At 53.1% G+C, this 13,943-nt stretch overlaps 1 protein-coding gene across 1 annotated transcript in view; it reads left to right on the top strand.

The window, feature by feature from the left end:
* Positions 1-13,943, top strand: part of EFCAB8 (EF-hand calcium binding domain 8) — a 58,988-nt gene that overhangs the window by 27,375 nt on the left and 17,670 nt on the right. Inside the window, exons 11-19 of the mRNA XM_021689325.1 lie at positions 1,197-1,264; positions 1,563-1,714; positions 3,089-3,226; positions 3,691-3,804; positions 4,248-4,475; positions 5,172-5,242; positions 6,001-6,205; positions 7,069-7,281; positions 8,552-8,677. Of these exons, the coding sequence (XP_021545000.1) occupies positions 1,197-1,264; positions 1,563-1,714; positions 3,089-3,226; positions 3,691-3,804; positions 4,248-4,475; positions 5,172-5,242; positions 6,001-6,205; positions 7,069-7,281; positions 8,552-8,677 (1,315 nt within the window). The remainder of the gene's footprint in view (positions 1-1,196; positions 1,265-1,562; positions 1,715-3,088; positions 3,227-3,690; positions 3,805-4,247; positions 4,476-5,171; positions 5,243-6,000; positions 6,206-7,068; positions 7,282-8,551; positions 8,678-13,943) is intronic.

The raw sequence follows: 13,943 nt of genomic DNA, 5'->3' as shown, positions 1-13,943 counted from the left end.
ATATGCATGGAGGGAGATGTATCTGGTTTGACAATAGATGAGATACATGTATTTGATATGCTCCTCTTGAAGTTTCAGTTTTTCGAGGAATCCTTCCGGCGGTGGAAGGGAGAGTAGATTTGGAGTGGGAGCAAGACTGGAGGTTAAGAGACCTGCTAGGAGGCTGACACAGAGATGAAAGGGGTCTAAACTGAGCAAAGGCCAGGGTTCTGGTGGGACATGGGCAACGAGGGTTCAGGGCCCAGCTGGATAATGGGAATGCTGGCGAGGGAGCCTCCAGGATGACCCTTAGGCAACTGGGTTAGGCCCCCGGGGAGTGATAAAGGAGCCAGTTCAGGGGCAGTTCAGTGGAGGGCATGCTGCGTTAGAGGGCTGGGGTACCCTGCAATGGGGCCCTCTGAGTTGAGTTTCAAAGGGGGAGTTTGAGTAGAAAGAGCAGGATGTATGGATAAGGGGGAATAGCATGTGCCAAGGCACAGAGCTTCCAGTACTCTCGGGCCGGACCCTCCTGAGACCCCTGCCTGGGTCACCCTGGCCCTCCTGAGCCCCATCCACCCGGCTGCACCTGTTCCTCTCCTGGAGCACTGGCAACTGAGCCTCCTGCCTCTTCCTGCCACGCCCACCCTGGGTCTGAATCCTGACGCCCCCATCTTGCCAGCCTTGTGGCCTTGGGCAAACTCCTTAGTTTCTGCTTTCCATGTCCTCATTGTGGCACAGGGCTGATGACACTCTCTAGGGTTATATGAAGGCTCCAGATGATGAACGAGACAGCACCCAGCACAGGAACCCGCACAGAGCAGGCAGGGGCACAAGGACCCGGGAGCTCCCCTTCTCCTGGCCCTTAGAATCCCCTCATTTTAAAAAATGTGTGTCATGGGTCAGGGGACGCCTGTCTCAGTATGGTTGAAGTGAGGATCAAGTTAAGTTAAATGTATCACGGCTGTAAGGAGTTGCTCCTGCTTTGGGGGTGCCTTCACCTACAGGTGGGAGGGGGGCGCCTCCTCCACGAGCTGCTGGCTTTGGGCTGAGATGCACGGCAGCCGCCCTGCCTGTGGTGCTCCGCCCCGACTTGGCTGCAGGGTGAGCCCCGGGGTTGCTGGGGTTGCTCCTGTCTTTGGGTAAGAGGTAATGGCTTCTCCCTGGCTTCCCTGCGGCCGTTGCTCCCCGCCTGCAGCCTTCGCCCTTTGCTGTTGTAGGTTTTCCGTGCTGAACTTAAGAAAAGGGATTCTTTGCTTTGATTACTGCCCAGACAAGAACTTAGTGGGTAAGTCATCTTCATGTCCCCCAGAAACCCCAGGCCTGGTGGAACCGGGGTGAAGGCTGCTGGGGACATGGTGGGGAGGCTCTGTCTGGGCTCCTCTCCTGCCACTCTGGTCGCAGCCCGTGGGCACCTGGGGTGGTGTGGTGACATGATGGGGGAGGCTGTGGGGGAGGAGTGGCAAAGGGGCAGATGATAACCACAACCCCCCATCTGCCACACCTGCCTGGGGTCCAGGGCCTGGTCCCAGGAGAAGGTCCCAGCATAGGCCCCCCATGGTTGACACTCGTTCTTTTGACCCCAGTGACCGGTGGCTATGACCCCCTCATCCGCCTGTGGAACCCCTTCTTCTCAAAAAAGCCCGTGTGGATGATGAAGGGGCATCAGACTTCCGTGACGCACATCCTGGTGAACAGCAAAAATAGCAGCATCCTCCTCAGCGTCTCCAAGGACAAGGTGCTGTCCTCATGGAGCACAGCTCTTCCACTCGGACCGGTTCCTGTTCCCCGGCAGAGATGCTGGCCCTGGGAAAACCATGTAGTTCGGCCAGGCCAGGGGCCGGCAGTCAGCGGCAGCCTGAGGCCCAGGGGGATGGTGTGACCTCCCTGCCCGTGGTTCCACACCCGCCTGGCTGCCCCAGGTGGAGTCACCACGAGGGGGCTGGGGGTCTCTGACAGCCCCTGGTAGAGGCCTGCACCCCACTCTGAGCAGTCCGCCAGAGCTGGGTTCCCATGTTGCCCAGCCTGGCTTCTTGCTCTGTGGTCCTGGGCAAGGCCCTTCTGATTTCTGAGCCTCAGTCCCCTCATCCACAGGATGGGTGGTTGAGAGGTTTAGAGCAGGACTGGTGGGAAAGTGGCAGTGTTGCGGTTGGCACACAGTAGGTGTGCGATACGTGTGAGCCACTCCCTGCCCCCCTTCCCCCCAGCTCTCCTAGTGACCCCTTCTCGGCTGCCCTGGCTCTCGGGGCCTTCTCCAGCGCCCGGGACTCCCTAGTTCTGGGCCTGTCACTTTGCACCTCTGCACCGATTGGTTCAGGGTACCGCCCCAGCTTTGGGGCTGCTCGGCTGTTCTAGCCAATGTGGGGATGCAGCCAACGGCTCCAGGGGTCCTCCTTCAGGGCACACATTTGTGTCTTCTGGGAATCAGTAGATTGAGAGTTGGCAGGACCCTTGGGTTACCCCGGCCACCCTCCCCAGCACAGCCCACGCTTTCTGTTATCTGGACTTCTCCCAGTAGCCCCAAGAATTGGGTGTCATGGCATCTGCTGAAGGATCTGAGGCTGGAGGGGCAGGGGACCGGGACGAGCTAGCCCAAATCCTCACAGAGGCGATGGGCAGAGGCAGGGTATGGATTGGAGCCATGCCCTTTCCTGCTTACTGCTGATGTCTCCAAGCAATGGGCATCCTGGAGGGACTTCTGTGGGTTCCTCAACTTGGGATGAACTTGAGAGGGCTGCTGTGGGGACAGGTGGGCTTTTTGGCAACCCTGTCGGTAGGCACTGTGTGCGGTGCCTGACTTTAGTTGAGGTAGGCTGGCGGGGGAGCCTGTGACGGTCTGCAGGGGCTCATGCTGTCTTGCTCGGTCTTCATCTGAACTCAGCTGTTGAGTGGCCGCCACTCCAGCAGGATGGCGGGGGGGGGGGTGGAGGAGCCTCAGTTTCCTCATCTGAGCATAAGAACCGCATCTCTGTGGTACGGTTGGCATCTGTGCAGTAGGTGTGTGTTGGAGGTGCTTGCACTGTGTGGGCCCTCCTCACGCCCCGAGGCCTCAGGCGCCCATGCCTCCCCAAGAACCCACCCTCAGCCTCTCTGCCCGTTTCTCGCCCCCCAGAATATCCGCGTGTGGGACATGCAGGACTACATATGCCTCCAGTCCTTCTGCGGGAAGCTTTTCGCCCTGGGGAACTGCCCCATCACCAGCATCTACTTCCACAAGAACGAAGACAGTCTCATCTGTAGCACCTATTCGGTGAGTGCTGCGTGGAAGGGAGTGAGCCCCCGTCCTGGGCAGGAGCCGAGAATGCATTCATTAGACGCTGCCCCATCCCTCGAGGAACCGAGGAGGTGGGAGGAGAACAGAGAATGACAGTAGAAAATGCTCCGTGGTGGGATGGAGATGTATGCCAGGTGCTTCTTGGAGCACAGAGAATGGATCCTTAGCCTAGTGTGGTCAGGGAAGGCTCCCTGGAGGAGGGGACACTAGACTGACGTTTTAAGCTTCCCAGGAGTTATGAAGGACACTGGACTCCCAAGGAGAAGGCGTGAGAGGTATCAGCAGGCAGGCTGAGGAGCCAAGAGGCCTCACTGGGCTCAGGTCTGTGTGCAGTCAGGACGTTTGATGTTGCAGTTTATTGGAAGTTTCTCCCTGGGGCCAGTCACTGGGGGCAGAGCCCTTCTGACTGCCCAGCTGTCGGCCTCACTCCTCACCTATAGATTGGGATCCTCAAAGGGTACTTGGAGACCGAGGAGCTGGGAAAAACAGGGGAGAAGACCACGACCTACAGCTCACCCGTGTGCGCCGTCCTCTACAGCAAGATTTTTAAGCAGGTGAGTGGGCTGGAGCCGGTCATGCCTCAGGCTGTCAGGAGGGCCAGGGGACCTCAGGCAGGACCCAGACCCCCTGAGGGGTCCAGAGCTGCATCCAAGGAGCAGTCAGCACAGCGGCGGGGTGGGGGGGAGGATTCACAGCTTTGAGGGTGGCGTGGGGGCAGCAGCACGTGGATGAGAAGCAGCCCTGCAGGGGGCCGGTGGCCTGAGGTGGGGTGGGAGCCCCACCACTTGGTTGAGGGATTGCTTCACTCCTCTGAGCAGAGGAAGGCCTGTCTTCACGAGGGCCTTACCGGGCAGCAGGAAGGGCCTGGTTGCCCATTTTGGCAGGACATCGCGGGGAGAGGGGCGCCGGGCCAGCCCCAGCTGTGACAGGTGGGGGCCACCCTTGGGAGTGGGGACGCTCTCCTCTCTAGGAGCCCCAGCCGCCTGCTCCCCTGCAGGTGGTGAGCGGCTGCCTGAGCAGCTTGGTGAGCGTGTGGGAGGTGGCGACGGGCAGGCGGACGATGGAGTTCTCTGTGACCGGTGACCAGCAGATGGAGCTGTCCACCATGTGCCTGGACGAATCGGAGCGCTGCCTGCTCACGGGTTTGCGCGACGGCACCATAAAGATGTGGAACTACGCCATTGGTGAATGCCTGCTGGTCTTCCCCAACATGGACCACCTGGAGGTCGGTCTTCTCTGTCAGCTGGCACTGGGGGCGCCGCGGGGAGACGCAGAGCTCAGCGCCCCCGAGCCTGGGCCCCCCCTTTCAGGCTGGGCACATAGACTGCCTGCCTTCATGGCTGCCTGAGCCTTTGTGTTCTCGCCTGTAGAGTGAAGCTAGGTCACAGTGCCTGTCCTTATCAAGCATTCTGCAAGTGCTATAGCTACTCTTGTTCTTTCGATTCATGAGCACGCCTTAGCCCGGGTCTGAGAGCTTCGGACGGCATTTCTAGCAGCGGGGCCAGGAGAACCCCACGCTCACTCCTGTTCCGGAAATGTCTGCCAGTGTCCTAGAGACGGTCTGGGGGTATGGCATAGAGCAAAGCCAGCCACTCTGGGACCTGAGCCCATGAGTAACTCTTATGAAAGTCCTTTAACTAGTTCAGAAGGAGCCCTTGGCCGAGTAGCCAGGGATCTGAGTACCGTTCAGACCCTATCACTCAGTTATTTGACCCTTCCAGGGATCCCCCTGTTGAGCGGACATGGATACCTACACTCGCTCCCTGCTCCAAGTTTAACAAACGGGTTAATGTGATGTGAGAGCATTCTGAAAAATATATGGTGGTACCGCCTCTAGGGAACTCATCATCATGGAGAGCTTTGACTTGGGGCCATTTTCTCTGAGGTGCCTCAGGGCTCTGTTTTCTGTCATCTTCCACAGATTAGTGGGATTGTCCATATGAACAAAGCGTTCTACGTGACCGGGTGGAGTAAGAGAATCACTTGCTTCATGTGAGTGGCTAAGGGCAGCTGACCGCTCTCCTTACTTCAGATGGGTTCCCCCATTCCTAGCTTCACTAGTGGTTGGAAGACCAAGCGAGAAATTCGTGGCGGGTAATGTCCAGTGCTTCATCTGCTTATCTGTCCATTCATTCACCACTCCTTGAGGCTAACATGTTCTAGATTTTGTGCTACGTGCTAGAGATGGCTGTAAACAAGAATGATGGGGTCTCCATCCTCCAAGGGGGACGCAGAGGCTAATCAAATAACTTCATTTATAATGATAAAGTCTGTTGAGTGCTGTGGGGGAAGGGAGCACAGGTTTCTAAGGGGAGGGGATGGAAACCCGATTTCGTCTCAGGGGCGGTCAGGAAAGGCTCATCTGAGGATGGTGCAGGTGGAGTAGGGTCTTCTCAGCAAAGCAGCAAAGGGCTGGGGGTAGGAAGAACATTCCAGACAGAGGGAACAGAATGTGCAAGGCCTCTTCCTTTCCAGAGGGCCCTTCTAGGGCCATGGCTTCCCTTCTTTAGTCCTTACTCAGCTGCCCAGAGGGGGTGGATTCGTCAGATTAGTTTATATAAAGCCCCGAGGACAGGGCCTTTGTGGTGGGCACACAGTAGGTGCTCCGTAAATGAGGTCGGTGGGACAGAGCTCCAACCTGAGTGCCCTCTTCCGAGTTGCCTCCCAGAATCTAAAGGCCTTGGTGTTTCCCGCCCCCGGGAGCAGTAAGGCCGAGCGGCCCACCCTCCCACCTCTGGCCCTGTGCGTAGGCTCCACAAGACCAAGCCGGTGTTCGTGGGCTACCCCTGGCACATCTTCCACAAGGAGGACGTTCTGAGCATGGCCAAGTACCAGAACCAGTTCCTCGGGACCTCTTCCTACAACGGGGACATCCTCTTCTGGAACGTCAACCTGTTCAAGCCCATCCTCAATTTCAACGCCTCTGTGAGCCCCTTGCCTTTGCTGCCCAAGAAGGTATAGTTAACAGGAGCACCCCCCACTCTCTCTCAGCTGTGGGTCAGACTCAGCTGGAGGGCCGGGTTGGGGGGGGGTAGGAAGGAGAGGGGACGTGATAACTTCTTTTGGAGGAGGTTGGGAGCTAGGTAGGTGGGTGCTAGTTTCTAGAATTATTCTCATTTGCCAGACAAGGAAACTGAGGCACAGGGAGGTTAGACATCTTGCCTGAGGTTACACAGCCCAAAAGTGATGGGCCCAGACCCAGGTGGTGTGATAGCAGAGCATTCACATCTTCTAGAGCTGGTCCTGTTCTGTCTAGTAGATGACTCTTTCCTCGAAGGCAGCTCCTATCTTACTCCTCATGGCTGTGTTCACACTCCGGGCTCACCGGGCTCATGCAAGGGACTTAGGAAACCCACACCGTCTCTGAATTATGCTATCTTTGCAGATGAAGCTGGAAGGGGCCTTTGGGGTCACCTTATCCAGTAATTTTCCAAACATGTTGGGGACAGATGCTCAGAGGCTACTGCAGTGGTTTCTCCTAGAGCAGTTCAGCTTTTTACCTGTGTAACACTTGGGAGCTTCCCTTAAGATTACAAACAACCTCACAAATATTTGGAAACCACTGTCCATTTCACTGATGGGGAGACTGAGTCCCTCACGGGAGTGGTGTCCCGCCTGTGGGCACTCAGGGCATTCCTGGTTGGCCCCGGGACAGGGTTATGAGTTCTGGTTTGATGCTTCTAAGGGTACTCAGTTTCTAGGGAGCAAGGCCTGGGGCACCTGGAGGGCCCTTTAGGTATTGGCATCGGGCCGAGGAGGCCCTGCATGTCCCTCTGGGACACTGCAGTGTCACCGGGGCGGGTGTCTCCCTGGCACAGGTCCAAGAAGTGGACAACTTCCTGGCTGAGAGCCTCTGGTCGGGCAAGTCCTGCATGGAACACCAGGAGTGGGCTCACAGACCACCAGGGCAGCCCCCGGTCCCCAGAGCCAGGACTGTGGCCAACGCCAACCTGCAACGGAACCTGATGTCGGCCCCCCCGGTGATGAAGCACCCCAGAGACAAGCAGCCGGAGAGGCCTGCACCCCCACAGGTGGGAGCGGGGGCTGAGCCCTGGCAGCTACCCGGGGGCCTGTCGTGTATTTGTTTTCTTATATGGAGGCACTAGATTCACCTGATCCAGCCCACTCTGCTGCCTCCAGTCTGGGCATGGTCCCTTCCCAGAGTCTACAAGCTGGGGGGAGGGCAGACCTGGAGGGAAGACAACCCAGAGAACCTAGAATCACAGGCTAGTTCCTGGGCTACTTTCTCAGTCCTCCAGCGAGTGTAATCTGTAAGAGATGAGCCAACCGGGGCCTGCCTACCTCCCCCACCCAGCCTCTCTGAGGCTCCGGGGGTCTGAGGCCCAAGCAGAGGCAAACTACTTCCCTGCTCCTCTGAGCCCTCATCTCTGCCCCAAGATTAACCCTTCCAGCCTTGACTGATGGTCTCATTTTGAGGGGAGGAGGGAGATAGAGCTGGGGGTGGGGTGGGTGTTTGGCCTCGGACTCTCAGCAGTGAAGACAGTATCTTGTGCAGGGCCGGGGGAGCCCAGCAAACTGCTTCAGCAGTTGAGCCTGATTCCGGTTCCCGGGAACTGAGACTTGAAAGAGAAACCCCACCTTCCGTAAATACACAACACTTGTCGGGTGTAGGCAGTGCAGACTCGATCCCACGTGGGCTGCTCGGACGGGTTCTGCTGTAAGACGCGTGCACTGCGTCTTATTACAGGACACGCAGACCACCTCTGGAGGATCGGGCTGCACCACTGCATTCACATCTTGTAGAGCAATGGCTCTACACGCCCCAATCTTCACCTTTGGCGAGGGGTCTCTTCCAGGACAAAGGCGGGGTGGTTTCCACAAAGGCAAACTCAAGTCTCTGTCCTGAGAGCAGAAGCTGCTGGTTTAACATGGAGATTCCCGGGGCGCCTGGGTGGCTCAGTTGGTTAAGCGACTGCCTTCGGCTCAGGTCATGATCCTGGAGTCCCGGGATCGAGTCCCGCATCGGGCTCCCTGCTCAGCGGGGGGTCTGCTTCTCCCTCTGACCCCCTTCCCTCTCGTGCTCTCTGTCTCTCATTCTCTCTCTCTCAAATAAATAAATAAAATCTTAAAAAAAAACCAAAAAAACATGGAGATTCCCCAGCGCTGGAATGCCTTTACTGCAGGATCCCTTCAACACCGGGCCATCCCTTTCACAGGGCAGTGGATCGACGGAGGGGTGCTGGGCGGGTCGTACTTTCAGCATCTGCCTCTGGTTTCTGTTTCCCCACAGGGTAGGGAGATCCTCCCATGATGACCTGGGAGGCCCATTTTTCTTTTCAGAAACCTGTCCACTCTGGAAGCCCCAAGCTGTTAAGAATGCTCCATGGCAAACAGTCGATCTTCAGAGATGCTCAAAGAGGGGAATTCCAGAAGATCCTGCTGCAATCCAACGCGTCTGTGGAGAAGGTGGGCCACGCTCAGGCAGGGTCTGGGCTGTGAGCCGGGCATGAACAGTGGGGATGCGCTGGGAAGGGCAGGGCCGACGAGCCTAGGGGGGCCAGCCTGGCTCTCCCCAGGACCTGGAGAGGCGTGGCGCAGGTGAAGGAACCACTCAGGATTCTGGCTTCAGGGCTGCTGTGTGTGTGGGAAGCTCCTTGGGTGTGCCTGGGGGGCTGTGGAGGGTCCTCTCCTGGTTGTGGGCTGGACTGGGAGGTAGGAGAAGTGGCATTGCCAGAACCCACTGTTAAAATGCCCTTCTGTGTTCTGGTAGGATGTTTTTTGTTTTGTTTCTAAGATTTTATCTATTTATTTGAGACAGAGAGAGTGTGTGTGTGTGCGCACACGCGCATGAGTTGGGGGGAAGGGGCAGAGAAAGAGGGAGAAGCAGACTCCCTGCTCAGCAGGGCGCCCAATGTGGGGCTTGATCCCAGGACCCTGAGATCATGACCTGAGCTGAAGGCAGATGCTTAACCAACTGGGCCACCCAGGCTCCCATGGTAGGGTGTTTTGTACAACATGTGAGTAGGGATTGGGTCATCTCTGTTCTTCTCCCTTCCTCCTGCACTTTTCCCCTTTCTGACCTTGGACACCCCTCACTGTGTTGTCACCACTAGATGAAGTGGCCTCTAAGGCCCCTTCTAGCTTTGATCTGCAAAGATATGGTAATTCAGAGACTGTTTGGGTTCCCTAAATCCCTACCAGTGAAAATCCACATCACAGTTGTGTTAGGGTGTGGCAGGACGGGCCCTTTCCCTAGCTCCAGGGCATCAGGGACTTGGGAATCAGGGAGCAGTGCCCTGCAGAGCTGGGTCCTGCGGGGGGGCGGGGGGGGGGAAGGGGGGGAGGTAGTAGAGAGCTGCAAGCAGCTGGACAGTCTCTCCTCCAGGTTCTGAATGTGCTTTGCTCTCTTTTAAAAAAATGCCTTAGGGGCACCTGGCTGGCTGAGTAGGTAGAGCATGCAACTCTTGATCTCGGGTTGTTAGTTCGAGTCCCACATGGGTATAGGGATTACCTTTAAAAAAAAAGCCTTAAAAAAACTTTTAAAAGTAGTCATGCTAGTTGTTAAAAAAAGAAAAAAAGAAGTGTGTATAAAGCAAAATATAAAGGTCCCCAGTGTCTCACTCACTCCACCCCACCAGCAGTAACAGCCACAGTCACTGCTAGTGAAATTGGTGGCCTCGGTTAGTCTTTATCCTTTTTATTTTTAGATCAGTGATGTAAAATCATAGCATGTCCTACCATTTACTCTCTAAAAACGTAATTAACCATATGGCATGGATATGTTTTCCTATCCATAATTTAGGTTCATCTTATTCTTTTGTCAACTTACCTTATTCTTTGTAATAATTGCATAGTGCCCCATAGTTTGGAGGGATCACAAACGATTAGGCCAGTCTTCTCTTAATAGACATGTAGGTTAGGTCCAGTTTTTAACTTTGATGAGCAGCTCTGCATTGAACGTCCTTGTACATATGCTTCTGTGCGCTTGTGTTAAGTGCATTGTGAGGATGGATTCCTGGAAGCAGTTGCCCAAAAGAACCCATCCCTTTCAGCCTCTGAGTCTGATCCAAGTAGATGGCTCAAAGCCTGACCTTTGACTGTGACCTAGTCCCCTCAGGGCCCAGACAGTTATTCATTAAGTAAACACTTAATGTAAACGTGCCAGGCCCTGGGGAGGCTGCAAGAAAGAAAAGAAACAAAAACCTGTGCCCTCCTGCAGCTGATATTCTAGTTGGGGTGAGACAGACAATTAACCAGCGAGTAAAATAAATGGTAGGTCACAGGGTGAACCAGTACAGCGGAGAACCAGAAAAGTGAGGCGACGGTTGCGGGGGTGGGGGGTGGGGGGAGGGAATGGCAAGGGAGGTGGAGAGGGTGTGGCCGTTTAAATAGGGTGGTCAGGGAGGGCTTCGTGGAGGAGGTGGCATTTGTACAGCGCTTGAAGGCTGCAGTTGTTTGGAAGGATGGTGATCCAGGCAGAGGGAGCAGCAGATACAAAGGCCCTCACAGGAGAGCTTATTTGGAATGTTCAAGAAAGAAAACTCTCTCTCTCTCTCTAATTAGAAAGTGGTACATGTCCTTCATTAAAACTGAAAACTTGAAGGCTTATAGTAGCATATAAAATAAAAGAATGACTTACCTTCTTCCTCAGTCTCCAGGGATAATGACTGTTAAGGCATCCTGGTAGACATTTTTCTGTGCAATATACAAGTACATACGTGTACGAAAGTATATATGTACCTACAAATATTTTTTCACCACATAGTATCCTCTTATATATACGCTACTCTGCAATTTGCTCTTTTTCACCCAACACCTAATGGCACCACTTCCTGCCAGTGTCTGTGGAGCCATGGCCTCTCATTTACCAGCTGCATGGTATTTTGGCATCTGGGATACCAGGTCTATCCAGCTAGCCCACTGTTGCTCCTAGACAGTTAGGTTTGTAGCTTTTGCCTTTGTAGCTAACATTGCCATGAACATCTTTGCACATGAATTTTGGATCTCTAGTCTATTTCCCAGGCATAAAACTCGAGGATTAGAAATGCACTCTTAGAGGGGCGCCTGGGTGGCTCAGACGGTTAAGCGTCTGCCTTCAGCTCAGGTCATGATCCCAGGGTCCTGGGATCGAGCCCCGCGTCGGGCTTCCCTGGCTCAGGTCATGATCCCAGGGTCCTGGGATCGAGCCCCGCGTCGGGCTTCCTGCTCCGCGGGAAGCCTGCTACTTCCTCTCCCTCTGCCTGCTGCTCCCCCTCCTTGTACACTCTCTCTCTCTCTGTCAAAAATAAATAAAATCTTAAAAAAAAAAAAAAAAGAAATGCAGTCTTAGAAAGTTTTGATATGTAGTGTTATATTCCAGCCTAATAATAATATCAGCAGCAGTTAATATTTATTGGGCTCTGAGTATCTGCTAGATGTGAGCTTAAACATTTACATGAATTATTTTTATTTTGTCTTTCAAACAGCCCTGGTGGGTATATACTATTATTATTCCCATTTTCTGGGTAAAGAGACTGAAGCTCAACGAGGTGAAGTGACTTGTCCCAAATCCTCACTGTCAGAAAATAGCCAAGCCAAGGCCTGATTCCAGATCTGTTGGTTTTCAAAGTCTGTGTCCTTGACTCTTCGTACTGCCACCATTGGGAATTCCTTGGGCTTTTTATCTGGACTGGTGATCTGTGTGTAATAGGATTTGTATCATGAATCTTGACAAGAGTCTTTGAAGATTACTTACAAAGGACTGAATGTCTATTGCTGAAATTTCAGGCACTGTGGCTGGTGTGTGTGTGTGTGCATGTGTGTATAGCTGGTGGTCCTGTCTGAGGCTGGCCCACTTCTGACGCTGACCCTCCTTCCTGGCTTCTAAGTGCTGTCTTCTACCCCCACTGTTTCTGAAGCAGCCAAGTCCTTTCCCTCTGGGGAACTGGGCAGCAGACAGAGTGGAACTTCTCAGGATGGTGCCCTGGAGAGGGTCCCCCTTGGTCCCAGCCTTTCCCTAGTGGATGAGAGTGAGGGTGGACGGGGACAAGGACACCTGGGGGAGTTTTACCTGTCAGGTCCCCTTCATCACCATTTCTGTCCAGCCATCTCAGAAGACCATGGGGGAGGGCAGAAAGGGCACTTGGAGGAAGACGAGGACACAGATCCAGGGGCAGCTGTGTCTATTACAGTCTAGAGATGAAGCCCCCGTCCTTGACCCTCTCCTTAGTGGTGAAGGACAAGATGGGCGGGGACTGGCAAAACCCTCTGAAAGGCATGAAGCCCAGTCCATGTGTAGCTTCAGCTTCTTCAGAAGGGGTCCCAGGCAGACCGCTAGTCCCCCCTGCTGTTGAGAACTGTCTGGGACCACTGGGGTGAGTGAGGCTGGAATGTCCAGCCTCAGTCCAGAAGCTCTTTCCAAAGCAGGCAGGGGACTATCTTTGAGGTCTCAGGGGCCAGGTGCAGAGTGCGAAAGGAATAGTGTTGCTTCCCTGCCTTCCAACCACACAGATCCTTCTCCGTCCTGCCCAGGGCGGGGCATCCTTCTGTGCCCACTCCTGACATTGACCACACAGCCCTGACCCCTCTCTGGCCATCATGCCCCTTCAGCCTGCCCATTTGAACTGTCACAGGGCTGGTGCAGGAAGGGTTGGGAAGGAAGCCTCAGCTTTCCCCAGTTCAGAAATGGGAAATCTTTGTGGCATATCATTTTGGTGAATCCTGTGCAGGTATGAGGAATCACATTTTAAGATAATACTTAATGATCTGGAGTATGCTTGTGACAAAATTGTCTTTAAAAATGATAAATAATAACTCTTTGAGATTTATTTTTATATACCTGTATGTGATATATATACAGAGGTATGGTTTTGGTTTTTAAACAAGACCAGGAGCATTTGAGATTGTAGTTCAGCTGTTTGCTTTTTTTTTTTTTTTAAGCCTAGCATTGTAGAGTAGACAGCTTTTCCTCTCAGTACATATAAATATATCTACTCCATTCTTGTTAATAGCTTCATACAGAGGGCCAATCTATGCTTTTTTGAACCTAAAACTTATACAATTTGGTAGGCACCCTTTATGAAAAATAACACAAAATTATGAATAAAAAACTAGATACAAAATGAAATTTATTTAGAATCAAAAGAAATGACAATTTTAAAATTTACAACTGACAATTATAACAGTCACCACATGTTGCTAATTCCTCCCTTGGAAGGGCCTTGAACTTGATCTTGAACTTTGCCTTAAGCTTTATGAACTTCTCTGGCAAATCTGTCCCCGACTGCAATATATTTCTTTGGATTTGCCATAATTTATTTAATGAATGCCCAATTGATAGACATTTAACTTGTTCCTAGTTTTTTGCTATTATAAACAATGGTGCGGCTGAGATCCTTATAGATATTTCTGTGTAGTTAAACTAGATTTTCTAGAAGTGGGATTAAGGGGTCACCAAGTGAGCACAGTTTACATTTTGATGGGTGAAGCCAGTTTGTTTTCCAAGAAGACTGTGATGAGCTGCCTTCCCTCCAACAGTGTGTGAGTCTACCTTGTCCTTATACTAAGCCAATAATGGATTTTAGCCTTTTCTTAATTTCTGCCAGTCTGGTAGGTGGAAGTTTTTAAAAAAAAATATTTCTTTGATTATTTGTAATACAGAGCTTTCTATATGTTTGTTAGACATTTACCTTTCTTTCTTTCTTTCTTTTCTTTCTTTCTTTCTTTCTTTCTTTCTTTCTTTCTTTCTTTCTTT

The sequence above is a fragment of the Neomonachus schauinslandi genome, chromosome 10, assembly GCF_002201575.2.
Source record: "Neomonachus schauinslandi chromosome 10, ASM220157v2, whole genome shotgun sequence".
NCBI classification, from domain to species: domain Eukaryota; kingdom Metazoa; phylum Chordata; class Mammalia; order Carnivora; family Phocidae; genus Neomonachus; species Neomonachus schauinslandi.
This window is presented reverse-complemented; position numbering and strand designations above follow the sequence as displayed.